This window comes from Triplophysa rosa, linkage group LG11, assembly GCF_024868665.1.
Source record: "Triplophysa rosa linkage group LG11, Trosa_1v2, whole genome shotgun sequence".
Classification (NCBI taxonomy): Eukaryota; Metazoa; Chordata; class Actinopteri; order Cypriniformes; family Nemacheilidae; genus Triplophysa; species Triplophysa rosa.
The window spans coordinates 26,621,113-26,643,025 of NC_079900.1; the positions used below are offsets into that span (position 1 = coordinate 26,621,113).

At 39.3% G+C, this 21,913-nt stretch overlaps 2 protein-coding genes across 3 annotated transcripts in view; both read right to left on the reverse strand.

The window, feature by feature from the left end:
- Positions 1-8,489: 8,489 nt before the first annotated feature.
- On the reverse strand, positions 8,490-10,360 carry socs3a (suppressor of cytokine signaling 3a). The gene is made up of 2 exons (XM_057347108.1): positions 10,229-10,360; positions 8,490-9,907 (listed from the first exon to the last, which is right to left on the reverse strand). The coding sequence occupies exon 2, from the start codon at positions 9,874-9,876 to the stop codon at positions 9,253-9,255; it is 624 nt and encodes a 207-aa protein (XP_057203091.1). The 5' UTR covers positions 9,877-9,907; positions 10,229-10,360; the 3' UTR covers positions 8,490-9,252.
- Positions 10,361-16,652: 6,292 nt separating this feature from the next.
- Positions 16,653-21,913, reverse strand: part of cyth1a (cytohesin 1a) — a 36,716-nt gene continuing 31,455 nt past the window's right edge. For both annotated transcript variants that reach the window (XM_057345144.1, XM_057345145.1), the window contains exons 10-13: positions 19,368-19,444; positions 18,918-18,986; positions 18,262-18,416; positions 16,653-18,118 (exon numbers count right to left, since the gene is read on the reverse strand). In XM_057345144.1, coding sequence (XP_057201127.1) covers positions 18,040-18,118; positions 18,262-18,416; positions 18,918-18,986; positions 19,368-19,444 — 380 coding nt within the window. In that variant the 3' untranslated portion in view covers positions 16,653-18,039. The remainder of the gene's footprint in view (positions 18,119-18,261; positions 18,417-18,917; positions 18,987-19,367; positions 19,445-21,913) is intronic.

Genomic DNA, 21,913 nt, shown 5'->3' on the forward strand with positions numbered 1-21,913 from the left:
GCAGATGAAATCCAGAAGTTTGCTAATAGAAACGATGCCAAACTGTTCTACGAAGCCCTCAGATCCTTGTATGGACCTCAGCCCTCAGGGAGCTCCCCTCTACTGGACTCGGATGATGCACCTCTCATTACTGAGAAGAATCTGAATCTGTTGGGCTGAGCACTTCCAATCTATACTGAACCGCCCATCCTCCATCAATAATGAGGCGATTGACAGAATGCCCCAGGCGGATATCAACCACAGCCTGGACGTCTCACATCAGAGACTGAAACCTTGCAGGCCATCAGCCAGCTGTCCAGTGGCAAGGCCCCAGGATCTGACGTAATCCCAGCAGAAGTCTATAAGGCTGGTGGTGCAGTGCTTGTCGACAAACTCACTCAGTTGTTCCAGTTCTTCTGGAATCAAGGATATTTTCCTCAGGAACTGAAAGACGCGTCCATCGTACATCTCTATAAGAAGAAAGGAAACCGACAAGTCTGCGATATCATAGAGGAATATCACTGCTTTCCATCGCAGGCAAGATCCTTGCACGAGTGATGCTGAATCGCCTGATTGACCACCTGGAACAGGGCTACAACCCGAGACACAGTGCGGCTTCCGCATAGAGCATGGCATGGTGGAAATGAACTTTGCAGCCCGACAGCTCCAGGAGAAGTGTCAAGAGCAGAATCGTGAACTGTACACCATCTTCGTGGATTTCACCAAGGCTTTTGACACAGTCAGTTGTGAAGGTCTGTGGCGTATCATGTTGAAGTTTGGGTGCCCTGACAGATTCATCCTGATGGTACGTCAGTTCCACGATGGCATGACGGCATGCGTTCTGGACGACGGAGAAGTTTCAGAGGACTTTCCAGTCACAAACGGCATCAAGCAAGGGTGCGTGCTGGCACCGACCTTGTTCAGCATAATGTTTTCAGCCATGCTGTCAGGCGCCTTTCAGAACAGCTCCTTGGGAGTCAACCTGAGATACAGAACCAATGGGAAACTGTTCAACCTGCGAAGACTCTAGGCTGTCACCAAGATAAAGGATAACTGTGCCCTGAATGCTGGATCAGAGCAGGAAATGCAAGCCAGCATGGACAAATTCGCAGCAGCATGCGACAACTTCAGCCAGCTCCAAAAGCCCAACACCAAAAGTCTACCATCACAGTGAAGGGACAAAAGCTGCAAGAAGTGGACCAATTTACATACCTTGGCAGTACCCTCTCCCGCGAAGTGACAATTGACATCGACGTCAACTGCAGAATCGCCAAGGCAAGCTCTGCATATGGCAGACTGAGGATCAATGTGTGGGACCGTCGTGGAATCAGCCTTGCTACAAAGCTTAAAGTCTACCGGGCAGTAGTGCTAACTACCCTGATGTATGCCAGTGAGACTTGGACTGTATACAGGAGGCACACTAGGCAACTAAACCACTTCCACACGACTTGCCTCAGTGGTGCCCACACATGTCTGCCCGACATGTGGCAGAACATTCCGTGCCCGTATCAGTCTTACCAGCCATTTGCAGACACACCGTGGACAGCCCACAACCCGTTAGATGTCAAGGTCCTCTTCGAAAACGATGGCCGAACATCATCATCATTATTGCTTCTGTAAGACATCGCTTTATTGCTCTCTGAACTATCTGTACGTCGCTTTGGATAAAAGCGTCTGCAAAATGACAATGTAAATGTATCAAATATCACATATCAGAGAGATGTGCTTTGCTTATATAGAGAGCAATCAAATCAAACCCTGTCAATCAAACCCCTCATCCTAAATATGAAACTTCAACAGGTTGATAATCATATTAAAGTATTAAAATTTACTCTCATGAGTTAAAATCTGATTACACTTCTTACTTGAATGCATGAAGAACTGGCAAAAAGCATTCATAGTCTTACACTGAGGGGGAAAAGTCATGTCAAAGAGCAGAAAGTCATGAAGTTTTAGCATGCACCTAGTAACTATTCTACATAAACACCCTAGCCCTAGCAACCACATATTAACATGGCACTCACAACACCTTAGCAACCACGTATTCAATTAATAAAACTAGGGCTGTCAAAATTAACGCATTAACGCATGCGATTATATTTTTTCCGATTAACTCGTTAAAAATATTTACGGCAATTAACGCAGCATCCGTTTGTTTTGTCATCCTTTGTCTTGGTTACATAATCATGCTCTTATTCGTGTACAGGCTTTTAAACCACTTAAGAGCAATTTGAAACAGTTGCTTTGACGCGTTCAGTGAAGATAGACAGCTTCTAGCTGTAGGACGCAGCAAAACGCAATGCGAGGTGAAGAAATTATTCGAATGTAAAAGTATATTTTAAAACATTAATGTTATGTGCGATTACAGTTTTTCTCGATTGCTAACACACAATTCATGAAACAACTCACCATTTTCTGACAACCATAAACACATTCTCAGAACAATACACCAACTTGTACAAACCCCACACACAAACAGCCTCAATTTGCAAAGGTTTAACCATGTTCTCATTCAGAAAACACAAACACACAATATAATTAACTGAAGTGTCAAGTTGTAAAATCAAATAGCACACATTTGTCCATCAGTAAACATTCAGTTGCAAGACTGATGACACACCAACCAGAATCTCAGGATAATATCAATAGGAGCACAGGTAAGTGTGCATCCTAGAATCATCTACTGCGCTTTATACTACTTACAGTAAACATTATAGACAGTATAATCACAGTACACACTTTATATGAGAGAAATTTCACTATTCTGTATCCAGTAAACTGTAGCATGTGTACACCCTCAAATTTGTGATTATCAAGTTTACAAATGTGCATTTGTAGCCTTTTTTACCTGTTCCGTATTTTTTGCAGAAAATAGTACACTTTTACGAAATTGGGCCAAAGGTGCAGAGGATGCCATATTTTTTACATCGCCTCCTATTGACAAATCGCCTCACTGTTTTGTTTCCTTTATCTTCTCTGTAAGTCGCTTTGGATAAAAGCATCTGCTAAATGCCTGAATGTAAATGTTATTTGTGCAGATGTGTACTGAATTGTGTTGCATGACCAGTTTAAATTGTTCTTTGGTTTTTGAACTTTTCTTGTCTTGGTAACGTGGTCAGGCCTGATGGTGAACGAGAACCCAAGCGCAGGCAGGCAGTAAGGGGTTAACAAAACAAGACTTTATTGTACACACAAAGGGACAGAAATAAAACACCCACGAGGAGGTAAATGATAAGGTAACAAAACAATACTTTAATAACCAAACAAAAACCCACGATGGGGTGCAAAACAAAACCGGAACTACATAAACGGGAACAAAACTAGAACTCAAAACAAAACACTTCCCATGAGAGGGCAAAAACTAAACAAATACCAAAACAAGGAATAAATCACACGACAGGGGAAGCTAGGTGAACACGAACCACTCACAAATCCAACAGGACCGCAGGATACCACAGAGACAGGACGTAGGCACACGAGTACAGGGTGCACGTACAAACACACATGCAAACGTAATCCAACAGCACAAGACAAAGAAACATGAGGGTATATATAGGGAAGACAAACTAGGGATAACGACAAGGGACAGGTGTGGGACATTAAACACTCAGGGAAACATAAGGAGGAAACAAGAGGAATGGGGCCAATGACAAGACACTGGAGAGAACGTATATTACTGTCAAACAGACAATAATATGTTTCTCTCCACACATAACCAAAAGCTTTGCAAAAGGCTCTGCTACAGGACCAAGAAAAACATGACTAAGGAGGCAGAGCCTGAGTGATTAATCAGATTCATTTTTTATCGATTGACAGCACTAATTAAAACCTTAGCAACCACATATTAAGTGATAGAAATACTCAGAACTCCTTAGCAACCACATATTAACACGTAAAAAGCACAAATGTTCAAATATTTTGTATGAAAATGTTTGTACAAATGTAATAATTTGGCAAATACTGTATGAGGTGGTTTCCTGTATGGGTTTAAGACTAGTCATATACTGACACATTTTAAAATACATCAGTCTCAGTCCCAAAATGCACACAAGTAATGTTTTCTTTTGTAATCAATGTTTGTAAAAACTACTTAAATGTCCTAATTTAGACCAACAGTAGTCCTGGCCTAATCTTAATCTGAAACCACCCCAATATGTTTCATTTATTTGTAAATACATTATTTTCAAGGTCATGATGACTCGCAGTACCCAGATGTGCCGGATGATTTTATTAGTTTAGAGCCGGGTGTTATATCAGACTAGCCAATCAGAACCGAGTATTCCAAAGCCCCATATAATAAAATTGAACACATTAGCAACCACAACCATGACATCCACCCACATCACCCATCATGGAAATGTCAAATCTATTTGTATTTTTTCTCTCATTCTCATTTATTCTCATTTTAAGGGGATCACATTATGTACAGTATGATATTGAAACACATTCCTCTGGTGTTCTCATGTGTCTTTGAGCAGAGTTCCATTGAGAGCACTGGACATGACACTATAAGCTTTTGGGAAATGAACACACGGTGCCAATGACATCACTTCCTCTTCATCACCACACAGCTGCCAATGACAGCGATGTGCTGGAAAGGGGTTGTCCCTCTCCACAGCTTTCATCAAGACAGCGTGTGCTGTCTTCATCACATCATTTTCATAAATGTCTCTGAGAGATTGACTTCTTGGAAGTTATAACAGCTACTGTGACGTCTGAGAATTGTCTTTTTCAGAAAATTATTTTTCTGGTTGTCTTTATACCAGAAGTTTATTCAAGCATGTCCTATTCGTATTCTTCATTTGGACTGGAAACAAGAACGCATACTTTCAGTCTACTTTTTGTGTACTTCTCAGAAAAAAATGTCGTGTGATTTCTACTGGTGGTCTTAAAGTATAATTACAAGTACTCATTAATAAACTAAAAAGTCCCCAGACAGTATTAAAATAATATACTTACAAGAATACTAGTACTTACAACATAAAAAATATAATTGAACTTTGTATACTTGAGCCTGAATATACTTTATCCAGCATGCTTATTTGTTGTAAGGAAGTAAATTCATGAATAATGAGTCAATTGTAGCTTCATACGTGGCCGGCGCGTTCTTTAGTCAGTTATGTCTCCATCAATAAATATATTTTATCAGTCAGTTTTGAATATTTTTCATTCCACTGAACTTCCCTGTTTCTTAAGAGATGATGTGTCACTCTAAAAGAGCGACACACGGCTGCTGAAAGAGAGGAAATGTGTGACGTTACCACAGATCGCCGCCTTGTATAATCACACAGAAGTTCTCTGGAATCACATGATCTCTTCATAGGCTACTAGTGAATTTCACATTTGTTTATGGAGTACACTGGAAAATTTGGCTGGGTTACATACGTGACATGACTCCAACGATCTTTCAATGAACAAATAACTATTAAATAGTATTAAATAGCTGAATAGTTCAGCCTATAATGAACATTTTCTCCTCATTTGTTGTTACCCTCCTAGTTGTCACAAACCTGTATATGTTCTTTTGTTTCATCTCAGTTAACAAAAATATGTGTTGCTAACATTCCCATTAAGCTATGAAAACGTTATTTTTGCATGGTTTAAAACTTTTAGAGAGCGTTCCTGTTAGCCGGGGTGCTGTTCCCATTATTTTGGCTTGATAAGTTATCTTGGCTAGTGGATATTACAGTTCTGAGGAAACTTGAGTTGGTGAAAAACCTGCAGCGTTTTGAGCAGCATGATGCCATAATAACAGGTTTGTATATACAGCAGACATACAGTAAACACTCACGTGAGCATGAGTTCTGGTAAAAAAACATGACAGCTGCTTGTGTGTCGTCTTGTGTGCTCTGACACACCGGCATGACTGTTTCACTTTACTCGAAATATCTTTGTAGCAGGAAGAAGAAAGCAAAGGGTGAAATGTGTCTGTTTGTGTCTGTTCGCACTACATATTTAACAACTGAAAAGCCAGTTTGTTCACAATTCGATTCGTGAAATCATTTTATTTGCATTTTACTATAAAGTGATACAGTTGATGTTACAGTTTGTGCAGGGAACACTCGAGAGACTTTTAATACTCGAGAGACCAATATACTTTTAATATTATCCAGGATGAAGAAGACACAGACAAGCACAACACCATTTACATAAACAATACCAGACAAAGAACTGAACTAAGGAGAGAACTTAAATAAGACAGATAAGAGGGGTAGACAGGTGATGGGAATTAGCAATGATGTCCATATGATAGGGATCAGGTGAGACGAGTGCAAAGGATTATGGGAAGTGTAGTCCAGTGGTAAATGAGGGCATGCGGACCGTGACAGTTCAGGCTTTCTTGGGGATTCTGGGAAGGCTTCGGGACACTCTGAGAGGCCGGACGGCACCGGCTCAAGGAAGAGCTGGGCAACGGGCTCTGAGAATCCCGGATTACTGCTAACTATTAGTTACTAACTAACTAATCATACACAGCTTTTATGTTTTTAAATATGCTTTTACATTCTAATAATTTCACATTTTATCTCCAAATTAATGTAGAAACAACATATTTCTTTAACAGCATCATTTTATGAATGAAAGCCAACATTCTAATATTGTTGGCTTTGCAACTGATGTCTCTATTAAATATATTATTTTTTTCTACTAATCAAACCCGTTATAATAAGTGTGCCTGTCTTACAGGTAGGAAATATACAATAAATAAAGTTCTCAAACACTTTACAGTCTTTACTGCTAAATACACAAAATAGAGAAGAATCCTCATTTAAGCTTCAAAATCACATTGATTTCTTCTTTTCTTTTGTTCTTTGATTGACATTAGTGAGAGGAGTCACAGCAGCAGATTTAAGAACGCGGCCCCTTTAACAGCTGCCGCACTAAGCAGGGGCCCAATTCACATTTTGAGTCTTTTTCCGCGCGCATATTCGTTATTTTAAATGTAGACGTGCGGCAAGCGCACATATTTCTAGTCGATATGGAAATATTTCAACATTTCAGATGGCCGCGCGCGTTTGAAGAGAGAAAACGGTGCGGCTCGCGTTTTCAGCGCGATTTTAGACGCGAAATGTGAATCGGGCCCAATGCGCTTCCTATTTACACTACTCTTTGCATTCATTTAAGACTTCATTTAACTCGTTGAAGACTGAGCTTATGAAAATACTAGACAAAATGTGCTTTCTGACATAATCTTTTGTGTTTTTGTTCATTCAAGTACGAAAGAGAAGTTAATTCTGGTACGCTGTCTGACAGATTCTGACGCAGCCTCATGTGTACACCAGACTGGACCGCTGTCGCGTTGCATTGAGCCATGTTCCACAGCCAGAAGCTGTCAATCTATACTGGACGCGTCACAACCATTTCAAATCGCGCCCTAATAGTTTAAAGGCCTTTATATGAATAAGAGCGTGATTATACAATGTAAGATGATGACAGAAAAAACGGATGTTGCGTTAATGGTTAAAAAAATTTTAACGCGTTAATCTGAAAATATATATACAGTATTATTAAAGATGTTTTAGCCTAAGGATTTTGTGGAAAGTTTATTTTGAAATATGAATAATATATTTTATAGTATAAATAATAATACCTTTATAGTTGATATACTTTATAGTATAGTAATATGTTGAGGATTCTAAAGGTTTGATATCATGTAGTTTCATATATTGATCCGTGTGTGTGTGGTGATGACACGTGTGTTACTGAATCTCTCCTGCTGTCTGTCTAACTACAGTACATGCATTCCTGTTGCATTACCTTCACCGCAACACAACATGACACAGTGATTTGAGAAAACTGCTGGCTTTCCCGGCAGACTGAGAGTCACACCTCTTCCCCTTTATCACCAGCGAAAACAAACACACTGAGATAACTACACCTTACATTTGATTGTATTATATACACCGCTAGTCTAAACGTGTGTTACATAACATGGATGATTCTCATGAACGCCGTTTCATCTACATGCTTCCGAAATTGTTTATAATAAGTGTATGCCCTTACTTCCTGTTCAAAAGGAATTTTGTTTATTGGTGTACTTTGTTTTGTCATATGTGTGTTTGAAGTACTTTTGATGACTGTTGTTTTATGTCTATAATATATAGGGTAACGGTTATATTATTGTAGAATCTATGTGTAAGGCCTACAATACAATGTCATTTTCGACTATTAAGGTGGAACTATTTTCAAGAAACTCAATGTTCTGAACTTCTGAGATAAGCCTCTTACCGAGTGTAATCCTGAGCTTCCTCATATCAGTGTTACTGGAAGAAGAGTGTCTGTGTGTAATAGAGATGGGAGTGTTGCCTGTCACAACACAAGAGAAAACAATCAATCTGCTCTGACCTGATGTTTCCAATATATCTACATAACATTATATTATTATAGCCCTTTATTCTGCTACTTGCATGTATATTTTGCTTTTGTAAATCTTTGTTTAAACTATATTCTATATCTGTTTATATATATATATTATAAACCACTTTAAGTTGCACTACATACATAACACTTTATTTTATTACTATAAGTATCTTTCTTTTCGTTTGTTAGAGAGAGAGGTTATAAAATGAACTGTAACCCACTGCTTCTTGGGGCTTATTGCTTCATTAACCCATACCTTTTATTCATCTCCAGCCCCCAAAAAGCTCCCAAAAACTTGTCAGGAAGATTTGTTTTGCAAAATAGTGATCTTTAATAAATTATTGAAATGTTTTATAAATATAAATATGTCAAAACGTATGGCACAGACAAACCTACACAATCCAAATTCATCTTGATGCATGTAAACAATGTGAAACATGGCTGTTCGTAAGATAGCAAACACCCACGTCTGTTAATACATTCAATAATAAAAGCGCTCCTCGTGCGAACACAACAGACAGCAAACTTTTGTTCCACTCGTTCAAGTAAAAAACTCTTTGTACAGTTTGTGTCCTTCTCGGCAGTTGTCTTGGCATGCGTGAAGCGTTTTGACTTGTTACTCACGTCTTCCCTTGAAAGGCACGAATGATTACTTGGAAGGCGGCGGAGGCTGGTTTCTGTTTACTAGCTTTGCTGTTTCCCTGCAGATCTGGAGCAGCGCAGAGGTCTGCTATAATGGCACTGGTCTAAAAAGAAAAACAGTACAAATGTCCATTCAACAAAACGTTCGCCATATAGAATAGTTTTTCGGGCTCAGTCACATGACCACACGCGCTAACTCCACGAGCAGCTCCAGCTCGGCCAGTGCGCCACAGCTCAGCGCACATCCCCGTCAAGAACGCGGCAGGCAGCTCTTCAGATAGGAGCGTCGTACTCCTGTAAGAACTCCTTCAGCTGCTGAGGCAGCTGCTCTCTTTTACTGGAAACGTTCACGATCCCGTTGACAGTCTTCCTGCACAGATGCTGCAGGGACGACAGGGTGCACGTCAACGGCCTAAACAGCTCCAGGGGGATTTTCTCTCCTCCCGAGTAGATGTAGTACGCGCCGCGAGAGTTCCCTGCGGCCAGAGCGCTTCTCGAGGAGGGCATGTAGTGATGGATCAGCTTGAGCACGCAGTCGAAGCGCGGCGCGGACTGCGAGCTCTTGGAGTCCGTCTGCAGGTGGAAGGACTTGTTGTCGCACTGCACGCGCAGGTTCTTGGTGCCCGAGTCGGTTTTGACGCTGAGCGTGAAGAAGTGTCGGTTGTCCGAGCTGTCCCGCAGGAGGAACGTGCCGCTGGTTTCCGCACTCAGCATGTGATTGGCCTCTTTACCGCTGATGGAGCCCCAGTAGAAGCCGCTCTCCTGGAGCTTCACGACGGCGTGTTGGATCATGTGAAACTGCAGATTCGAGCTGAAGGTTTTAAAGCGGTGAGGCTGCAGACTGCTCTCGAACAGGCCGCTGCTCATAACGCTGTCAAACTTGCTGTGGGTAACCATGGCGCACTGTCAGCTGCGGATGACGAGTTACCTGCACGAGAAGACGAGACACGAGTTCAGATTGGTATAACAGAACAACACATTCAACGCGACAGTCCGTTTGACCACACAACGTCTTCAAATTATTCCATCGCTTTTAGAGAGTCAAGTTGGCTAAATTTGTATTTATTTGTCGTAAAACCAGAGTAACCACAAATTGTCTGACTGCAAGAACCACGTAGTTTAACCATGATAAACCATTCTACCCAAAACCATTTTTATGTGACAAAAACCATGGCTGATGAGACACAACAACTGCCCATAAGCTTAACTTCAAACTTTAGGTTTAATAAATTGTTAACGTTGGTCTTACCTGTGCTTGTTTTTCGCCTGAGATTGTTCTGGTGTGAAGTTAGTGTTTGGGCTGGTTAACGCTCTCTCTGTCTCTCGCGCGCGCGCTCGTGGGTTACTTATAGTCTTGTGTGCCCATGTTCTTGTTAGGCTCCTCCTCAGGGCTCTTCCAGTAATAGTAGGGTGTCTGTAATGCCATTCCTGGTAGCACACATGCCCCTCCCATCAGCTCTTCGGATCTTACTGTAAACCCTCTGTTGATGAACAGATACTGTTGCCTAGCAACAACTCCAGATGATTTGTAAATACATTCTATGAATGAACGTCACGAGTGCCGCTAGGAAGCACACAGTAAAGTACGTGTGACATCATAACTCATGACAAGTTCTCATGAAACACTACCAGAAGAACTCTCTTTGAATTATTATTTATGATATTCATATATAGAGAACAGAGAGTCATTTGACTTCGTTTGAAGATCAAAGAAACATTATATAATGAATGACTATTATTTTGTAGAGTATCTAGTGGAATGCTATATATTTTAGGGAAAATAATTAATGAAATAAAGTAGACTTTTGCTTTAAGGTCATTATTCCATCCAGACCATTCAAAAGAATGACTACCACAACATTGCTAATATGAAGTATTAAAGTGTTTATGTATTTGTTTATTAGAGAACTATGTAAACCTCTGGACATCCAGAGGCTCATTTCTGAAGAATCCAGTTTCATTTTACTCCAGTAAATCTCTCAGTAATGCCCACACTTTCACTAAGCAAAATGACACAACAGTACAGAATGTCTCATTCCCTGAAAATATTGTAGAATCCTTCAGTCATGAAGATGCTGGGAAAACACAGAGAGAGTGCGAGGAGCTGGAAAAGAGAACAGAAAGACTCATTACAAACTACAGAGAAAATCAGCTTCTGTTCTGTTCACCTGCTAGGGGGAAATCACTGTGGACTTTCACATCCAACAGAGAGGAGGTTTTACTCACTGCTAGAGGAAAGAACCGCTGAAATGCTGCTTAAAGAATCACGAGAAGAACCCATGAACTCTTTATTAGACAGTACACAACAGAAGAAGGTTTCTGTTCTCAGTTGTTCCTCCTCACATCTTTCTTCTCTTTCTTGGTAAGTCTGTTGTACTGGACTGCATTATTTTCTTGACAAATGACTCATGCAGGAATAATGCGTTAACAACAGACTTCAAAAGTGTGGCTTTTTGGTCTTGCATTGGCGTGTGCAGAAATGGTTTTAATCTGTTTTAAAGGAGAACAGCTGACTTCAACTTTTTCAGTCAAATCTTATTTGCCCTTTTTTGAGGTGTTTTTTGTCTGGGTTCTCTGGAGATACATGACAAAGTTATGTTTCTCAGGTTTATTGACACAAAAAAACTGTATAATCTCATAAGAAGTTGTTTACAAAATCAAAACATTCTTGAGTGGACAAATGATTTGAAGAATGACTGCAGCTGAACTTTGTGTTTACTTTCAGCTTTTGGGAACATTCCAAGACAAGACAACAGGCAGCAGTGTGGTCCAGTCGAATGTCAAATTAAACAGAGATTGTTTCCTTGATCTTTATTTGTTTTATAGGTGAAAGCTCTTTGTCTTGTGATAGCGAGTGACTTTTATGATGCCTCACAACACCTTCAGCCCAACTCAAAGAAATGGTATCTGTGTGATGTCCGATGATCCTGTGCTTTCATTCGGTCACAGTAATGTGACAGTTTGATGAAAGAGTAGACACACCTACACATTGTATTATTTCAATCATGATTATTATCGTCATTGCTGTAAGGAAATAACTAAACAGAAACGCAACATTTCCTTCTCAATAACATCAGTTCTTCCAGAACATTATTGATTAAAGTCCCCTTGAAATGAAAAATGACAATTCTTATTTTTTCATGAAATATTGCAGCGTTTACAGTAAATAGCTTATCAATGTGGGTCATTTTCTTTTTAAAATCCATGTACCCTCATAATCTTCAGTTAAAATCTGAAAATGCACTTCCTCCCTGAAATGACTATCCATCTCAAATGTCGTAAATTAGACGGCTTGGCCGGAGCATCCATTAACTCCTCCCCTTCAACTGTCAGTCTGCTGCCAGTTTCATTTCAAAATCAATGCAACAGCTGTTTTTACACATCCAATCAATTCGCCGTGAAAAACGCAAGCCACGCCCAGTTATATTCTCCTTTGAAATACCTTTTCACTCGGAAATGTATCAGAATACGGAAGTAAAAACGATCGCATCTTCCGGTTCACGGAGACTTTAAGCAAATTGTGCAAACGTACTGTAGAAGGAAAGTCTTACACAACATAACAGAATAAGATTTATTCGCAAGTAAAATTAGGATTATGGACTCCATCACATTCTGATGGGATTAAACAAATGATCAACTTTTCTAATGTGACATTTCAACCCTTTTCCCGTTGAAAGTGTTTGGTAATGAAAGGCCTTAATGTGCAAATATTACCGCCCCACACAACATTATTTACAGTCTGTTGTCTTGTAGAAATGTGGAATGTTTCCCAATATAACGCCAATGTGTGCAACCCTGAAGGATTCAAACTGATGTCACTTCCTCAAATGAAATAGCACTACTTTATTTTTGAAGGGGGAAATTTCACAGCACAGCAGGTTGGAACAGAAAGTGAGAGAGACATTCTGCATTTCCTCAAAAAATTCTCTGTAGGCTAATTATGAGAAACGCACATGTATGAGAGTTGCAAATATTGCAATATTTCAATGGCTAACATATATTTCACAATATACACAGAACTCAAGATATTTACACAGAAGGTACACAGAAGGTCAAGATATTTAATCATGTGACTAGATTCAGAAGGAAACTTAAGGGGGAAAATGGCATACACTTTTTTTCTGAGAAAGACCAATATAATACATAACATATACATAAAGAAAAAAAGTCACTGGCATCAATGACCTTCAATTCAATAATGAATGCCAAAGAAGATTTCACAACATACAGTATCTCACAGAAGTGAGTACAACCCTCACATTTTTGTAAATATTTTACAACACAGAAGAAATGACACTTTGCTACAATGTAAAGTAGTGAGTGTACATCTTGTATAACAGTGTACATTTGCTGTCCCCTCAACACACAGCCATTAATGTCTAAACCACTGGCAACAAAACGGAGTATACCCCTAAGTGAAAATGTCCAAATTGGGCCCAGTGTCAATATTTTGTGTGTCACCATTATTTTCCAGCACTGCCTTAACCCTCTTGTTCACCAGAGCTTCCCAGGTTGCCACTGGAGCTGGTGGACGTTAGAGACCTCGCGCTCCTCCACCTTCCGTTTGAGGATGCCCCACAGATGCTCAATAGGGTTTAGGTCTGGAGACATGCTTGGCCAGTCCATCACCTTTACCCTCAGCTTCTTTTGGGGTCGTTGTCATGTTGGAATACTGACCTGCGGCCCAGTCTCCGAAGGGAGGGGATCATGCTCTGCTTCAGTATGTCACAGTACATGTTGGCATTCATGGTTCCCTCAATGAACTGTAGCTCCCCAGTGCCGACAGCACTCATGCAGCCCCAGACCATGACACTCCCACCACCATGCTTGACTGTAGGCAAGACACACTTGTCTTTGTACTCCTCACCTGGTTGCCGCCACACACGCTCGACACAATCTGAACCAAATAAATTTATCTTGGTCTCATCAGACCACAGGATATGGTTCCAGTAATCCATGTCCTTAGTCTGCTTGTCTTCAGCAAACTGTTTGCGGGCTTTCTTGTGCATCATCTTTATAAGAGGCTTCCTTCTGGGACGACGGCCGTGCAGACCAATTTGATGCAGTGTGCGGCGTATGGTCTGAGCACTGACAGGCTGACCCCCCACCCCTTCAACCTCTTCAGCAATGCTGGCAGCACTCATACATCTATTTCCCAAAGACAACCTCTGGATATGACGCTGAGCATGTGCACTCAACTTCTTCGGTCGACCATGGCGAGGCCTGTTCTGAGTGGAACCCGTTCTGTTAAACCGCTGTATGGTCTTGGCCACCATGCTGCAGCTCAGTTTCAGGGTCTTGGCAACCTTCTTATAGCCTGGTAATACCAAACTCTGCTACTTCGCTTTGCCTTGTAGACAGAGTCTGGAAGGGCATAATTGACAAGCGTTTACTTTCTCGTGGGGGGGGGGCACTTGTCTGAAGTTTAAAATCATTGGTGTACCCATAAGCCAATCACATAACGTTTGGTTATAACGTATGTTATGCGCTGGCTCAGCCGCCTCGAACTTCCGCTGTAAACACAGGAATGCAGTGAAAACAAAACCATCAAGCGAAATACCGGAGCGAAGATGGCTGTGAACGACTTGTGCAGATTATGTGAAGTAAATCTAAGCATCCACGGTACAATTAGTGCATCTAAACTAATATTTGACAGTAGAGACAAACAAGAAAATATTTGCAGCCAACTGTCAAAGTTAGGATCAGTTCTGTTAAACACAGTTCTTCATTCATTTCGAGTCTGTCGGAAATGTTGCAACTTAATTGCAAGATTACAGCATGACATGGCAATATTTAAGGACTGGAAAAGAAAGGAGACACTGACCTGTCAAAAGGGTGCCAGTTCGAGCTCGACAGATAAAAGAGACCGAGATACACCCTCTAAAACTCCAAGCACCATGAAAAAGCTGAGGAAATCTCACATCCATTCAAAATGTGAACCAAACACTAAACACTAAAGAATCACATGGCACCAGGGAGGGAAAATGGCTAATTGGGCCCAATTTGGACATGTTCACTTAGGGGTGTACTCCCTTTTGTTGCCAGCGGTTTAGACATTAATGGCTGTGTGTTGAGTTATTTTGAGGGGACAGCAAATGTACACTGTTATACAAGCTGTACACTCACTACTTTATATTGTAGCAAAGTGTCATTTCTTCAGTGTTGTCACATGAAAAGATAAAATAAAATATTTACAAAAATGTGAGGGGTGTACTCACTTCTGTGAGATACTGTATACTGTATGATTACTAGTAATAACAGTACATTCAACATGAAATCTTTAACATTTGTATACTGTACTTTGAGGAAGAGAGCAGCAGTCTGAATCAGATGTTGGTTGTTGAAGTATTTCACAGACAGAGCTGGGTAGTAACTGATTAATTGTAATCTGGATTACGTAACCAGATTCCTAAAATCATAATCAGAGTACAGATACTATTTTATTGTTACAGATTGCATTACATAATACCTTTTTATTTTTTGGTAAGCCTACCACTTTAACTGTTAAAACAACCAAGCAACCCACAAAAGCAAGTCTAACATGTTTTTGTTTACAAGCATTTTGTTTACAACCCACAATAGCGAGTCTGATATGTTTTTGTTTACAAGCATTTATGTTCGCTATGTATTATTCAAGAACAGCCAGCAACAATAATACTATAATTTGCAGGATAAGTGTAAATCACAATTTTCGCATTCATTGCGAAACGGCATTAGTCATAAATCCAAATAGATGTGTGCTGTTGAATTGTCCATGCCCAGCATTCACAATATATCATCCATCTCCAAAACTTTTGTTCACAAAGGTAAATATTGAAAAAATATTGATATTTTCTCTATTGTTTCCATTGGATTTTGTATAAGATGATCACAAGCACAGGCAGGTGATTAATGTGATCTTTCACAACTTGATTTTCTTTGTTGTGTACTTGTCATTTGTAATCCAGTCTTTCTGTTGGAAACGTTTACATTTGCTATTAGCAAACCGTTATTAATGTGGCTATAATATATGCAGCTATTTATGAATCTAAATTATGTAGACAAAACCTTATTGTTTAGATTGTTTTGCCCATCACTGCATGACTATTACACCCATTTACATTGATTTGCTATCTGCACTTGATATCTATGTACACTGTATAAGGCCTTTTTTCTATTCTTCAACCATTGTTTTTGTAACTACATGTGCTGTTGTATTGCAATCATTTAGTATAAAGGCCTTTGACCAACTTCTAATACTTCATGTACTATTATAATTTGTTTTAAATTTTAACAAGAAAATAATTGTGGTATATTTATAATTTATTTATAATTGTGGTATATCTATGTGGTATACACATAGATACACCAGGTATAGATAAAACAGACACTTGTAAACAAATGTAATAAAAAGTAGTCAGATTACATTACGAGAAATGTTTACTCTAAGGGATTATGTTACTGACTAAAAATGTAGCCATGTACAGTGGTTTGTAATCAGTAACTGATTACAATTCTCAAGTAATCTACCCAGCTCTGTTCACAGATAACTCTGTAATGTCAGAATGCCACCTGCTGGATTTGTATTATACATAATGCACTTGTGTCCTTTGTGTTTCTGTCCTGCTCTCTTCTGTTGTGTATTTCATTCTCTTCTAAATGAACAACCATTTAAAAAACTAAAAACAAAGAAAAAGGATTTCATATTTTTATTTCAGCAAGGTCTCGCCACCACCCCAATGGTGTCAGCATTCCAAATGAGAATAAATGAAAATAGAAAAGGAAAGAAAATGTCACTAAGCTAATACAATGCTGCTACGTACACACATTTATAAAATGGAAAGCAATATTCTCTATACACTAACATATGTACATCTTACATAAATTAATCCAATACTGATTCAATATAATCATTTGCTTAAAGAAGCAAACGCCCAGACTGAGAGAAACCCAAGAACAGATGAAAGAATAAAAGTGTGAGATGAGACAAACCGAGGGCTAGATGCAATCATAATTAAACAAACGTTGTTAGGCACATTTATTTGTTTCATGACAAGCATGAATGAATCTCACAACATTACTGTGTTTTCATGTGTGTGTACCGAGAGGAAGAAGCATCACGCATGCACGTTCATCTGATCACAACACACCTGACCTGACAATAAAAACACAAAGACTGCTGAAGCTGAGAAAACATTCCACCCTTAATCCCCACGCAAATGCCAAACAAAACGAATGCTTTAACAGTTAAATACACACGTCTACCTCCGAGGTCACTTATGCACAACAAACATGTCGAAATACACTTATTGCCAGAGCACTAGGATGTTGATTCACTGAGCTCACAATGCGATGTCATTCATGATACTGATATCACTATACAATTTTTTTTACAAAATGAGTTGAGACAAATTAGAAATGAAACTGCCCTTTTGTTATTTCTCAAATGCTGCACATTTCTTTGTAAAATAAAATTTTACGCCAAGTAAAACTAAATTGCAATTTTAAAACGAATTCCAAATCAAATAAAAAAACGAATAATACAAAAGTATCTTTAATATAAACAAACTAAGTCTGGTTAACTTGGATTTTTTCCCATTTTTAAAAAAGAAACAAAAGTAAAAACAGCGGCCCCTGCGGGTCAAAACATGTATCGCGATTCATTTTACATCTCAACCCACTTGAATCGTCTAATTCTAATGGATTTTCAACTGGCTCACAGTGAATGTTACATCCCTACAGAGCCCTCCTCCCATTCAAATAGAAACTTTTCCACATTCTGTCAGACCCGCTGATTTCGAATAAAAGTGTGCAAGAGAGAAACGACAGAAGAGTTTTGGTTAAGTGTGAGAAACATCAGGTTCTCTTTGACACACACACACACACACACACACACACACACACACACACACACACACACACACACTTGAGCTGAGCGAGAGGACAGACACCGATCCTGGTGAAGATTTCTCTCCGGTCTGTCTGTATATGATGATGATGGATTGAGACGACATGCAGCTCAGTTGTCTTCACCAGCAGTTACACACACATCATCATCATCAGCATCCTGAGAAACGTTCTCTAGTGTCTCTTCATAGATGACACCTTCTTCTTTCTGGCAGCCAGCATCTCATAGAAAGGATCTCTGCTGATCGCCGCCCTGCGCATAAACACGGAGGAACGTTACAAAACGCTACCATCTGTCACAGCTGTATACGCACGTGTCAGATCATGAACAAAAGGCTGACTGGACACTGCTGTGCTCATCATCACGCGGCTAACTGAAAAACAGTCCCGACTCACTTGATGCTGTTGATCCACTCGTCTTTCTCCTCGGTGGTGGGAGCAGAGATGCGGTAGAAAGTGTGATTTCCCTCAACCACTCGACCGTCTGCCTCCGTCTTACAAGCCTTGATCACCTGATCTTTATTATGGGGTATGAAGAGCTCAAAGGAGTTCTGAGGAGTAAACACGCACATCATCACACAGCGTTTTCTCTTCATTCAAGACTGATTGTTGGTTTAAAAATGAATACTGCACACTTCACAATGACTACTACCTGCTATTTCACTAAAGAGTCTGTGATCGACAGTAGCATGCAGCAGTCACGTGAGCTAATGACTCAGTGACACCCAGTTATCTTCACATTCATTCGCATGTTTGTCTCCAAGTGTGTGTAAAAATGTCTGAAACCCTGAGTCACGAATAGAGATGAAAAGATCTGCTGACATTTCTTCTAGTTCATTTAGCACACTGGACAAACACATTGCATTGTGGGATTTCAGGCAGTGTGCTCTGCTGTATTCTGCACATTTTGGCAAATGTGGTGGGTCATCTGGTTCTTCTGTTCAGACACTGCGTATTATCCAGAAGATGATATGACCGTGGGTGAAAGTTACTGTAGCAGTTCATGCTAATATGAGAAAATATGTTTGCTAATACATGAGCAGATGGTTTACCGGTTTCTTGTCTTCGACTTCACGGATGCTGAGGTTTTCCAGTGGAATGATGCCTCGCGGTTCTTTATCCTACAGAACACCAGACAAATTCGTTTCTCATTGTACTGTACACCATGAATCACAAAAATGTACTAAAACAATTGGTCATTCAAACAAATGAAATATGATTTAAAGTCAAGCACTGTTATTTGTAGAGTGCTTTTTACTAATTGCATTGTATCAAAGCAGCTGTGCAGGAGAAAAACTAATAACTCATGCTAAACAAACAGAATAGATTAAGATAGCCCTACAAGTTATATGAAATAGAGACAAGTTATGAAAATCAATTTCATACACATATGAAAGCTTTTTTTATCTTTTAAGTTAAATCTTTTAAGTTAAATTGATTTTTTAAATAAAAAAATGACATGACAAATGTGGGTTCTTCATGTTTTAATAGTGTGTACTTACAGTAGTGTACTCAAAGTAGTACAGACAGTTATCAGTGAGGATGAACCATCGTCTCTTCCAGGTTTTAACTCGTCCTCCTGAGGAGCAGAGGAGATATGTGTGAGTGTAGAAAAGACAGACATCAGACGAGACAGCGGCGTGCAGACAGACAGACAGACAGCTCTACATGAACATTCACACCCAAGCACAGCAACACACATGCTCGAATGACAGCTGTCAATCATCTGTGTTCACTGTCACCATGACGACCAGTAGCTCTGATGGGATGCAGCATAAAGTTTAAGGAAAGCATCTCACCATACTGACTGTAGGATTAAACATTTATTATCACCTGACACTAATAACTACGGTGGCCGCTAGGTATCAACACACTGCAAGTGAAGAAAACACATGCAAATAGAAAAAACAACAGTAAATCAAGAAAACATCTTCATCAGTTTGACAACACATGTGCTGCAAAAACTCAAAACACTGAAACACACTGCAAGTGACAGAGACAACAGCGGAAATGTTTCCAACGTGACGCAAAAAGTGATGAACCCAACTGGGACGTGCTTGTAGTTTAATGAAGACTATTATATAAGAAGTATTTGCCTGTAAAAAACACAATAAACATATTACATAAACATATAACCAAATTATTTCTACACTTTTTTTCTTTACACTAAAGGGAGACATGAGTGAGTACACAATGAAAATTGTGAAAAGCACTATATAAATAAAATTGAATTGAACTTTTTGCGTCCCGTTGGAAACATTTCTGTTGTTGTCCCATCGCTTGCTTGCTGGTGCTTCAGTAATTGGTTGTGTTTTGAGTATTTGCAGCGATGTGATGTTAAACTGATGTTTTCTTGATTTGCTGGTTTTTTCTGTTTTCCTGTGTTTTCTTCCGTCCGTACATTGACACCTAGCGGCCACCGTATAAAAACACATCTACAGCTGCACATTCAGTAACATGTGTGATGCATGAACAATTCACAGCATTTATTCATCTTTGTTCATGTTAATCAATTGTTCATATTGTGTTTATGTTCATTCATTGTGTATAACTAATGTCTACAGACCGTTTTAATTTCACAAGTGCATTAGTAGATTGAAATGAACATTACACTAAGACGAATAAATGCTGTAGAAGTGCTTTTTAAAGTCCTCTAAAAAAACAACCATTAAAAAAATCATTTCAGCACTCAGTTAAGACAGGCTTTTGCCCCCATAATGCATCTGTCCGATTCACCGCTATTTTCAAAACAACCACTCTCTTGATGATGCTGTGAAGGAGCGTGAAATGGAAGTTGTTGTCTTTACTTTCAATGCCAATCGAGATAAATCCCACTGCACTCGCAAATCATGTTCATGGATGATGTGAAGTTTTTTTTTGTGATCAACATTTTTTATTGGTTCGAAATGCAACGAAAAGCACTCACAAAAACTACAACAACAAAAAAGAAACAAAACAAAACAAAACAAAACAAAACAATAAAGAAAGAAAGAAAGAAAGAAAGAAAACAAAGAAAACATCCAGACAGAAAAAGGAGGGCAAACAGACCTGCTTCCTGCTTTGTGATGAAAGAAGAAAGAAAAAATAAGTAACTATAATTTCTTCATATATTCTAGTATATCGGACCAAAAATTGTGCCAGGCATCAATAGTAACAGGTTTAGCCTTATTAAGACGTGCTGTTGTATATTCATAGGACACTACTGTATATTCACAAGATTGTGAATCCAATATGTTTTTTACACACAGTTAGTGTGAACCAATTCTGTATTATTGCTTTTTTTGCAGATATGAAACCAGCAAACAGCATTTTCTTTTGTATTAGACCTACGTCAAGATCAGAATCATCATTAAGAAGACATAAACTTGGATTTGTATCATAGTCATTATGTAATAGAGAGGATAAAGTAGAATTAACAATTAACAAAAGAAACAATTGCACATTCCCAAAACATATGGAGAAAGTACCTGATAATTTACTGTTGCAGATATGGCAATTACATGTTGCTTGTAACTTCATTTTAAACGTCTTATAGGGGGTAATGTATGCTCTGTGGATAACTTTGAAGTGGATAAGACAGTGTGCCAGATTTTTGGATGTTAAACTGAGATTTGACCACACCCTCTCCCAGTCAGGTAATATATTGAGACAAGATAATTCGCAATTCCAGATAGATTGAATAGAGAGAGGTTTAGTAATGTAATCATTGAGCTTGCCATATACAAATGAAACAGATGTCTGTCCATGAAGGGGAGCAATCAAATCCCACATAGGGTGTGGAGAGACTGGAGATTCCCAAGGAACTCAACATGCCTTGAGAGCAGATCTACGTTGAAAAAAACGAAGTACAAAGATGCTGGTAGAAAGAATTTGGCTCTTAGTGCCTGAAGTGAACAAAGGCCCAAGTTATCATACAGATCACCAAACGTGTTTATGCCCAGTGAGGACCAGGAAGGTTGAACAAATGGACGATTGCCACATAGAAAATTAAAATTGTTCCATAATGGTGAATTGCTAAAGAATTTGAACAGCCCTCCCATCAACCGTT

What these genes read in the sequence shown, in the direction of transcription:
- socs3a (XM_057347108.1), bottom strand. Translation starts at nt 9,876, where the DNA reads ATGGTTACCCACAGCAAGTTTGACAGCGTTATGAGCAGCGGCCTGTTC.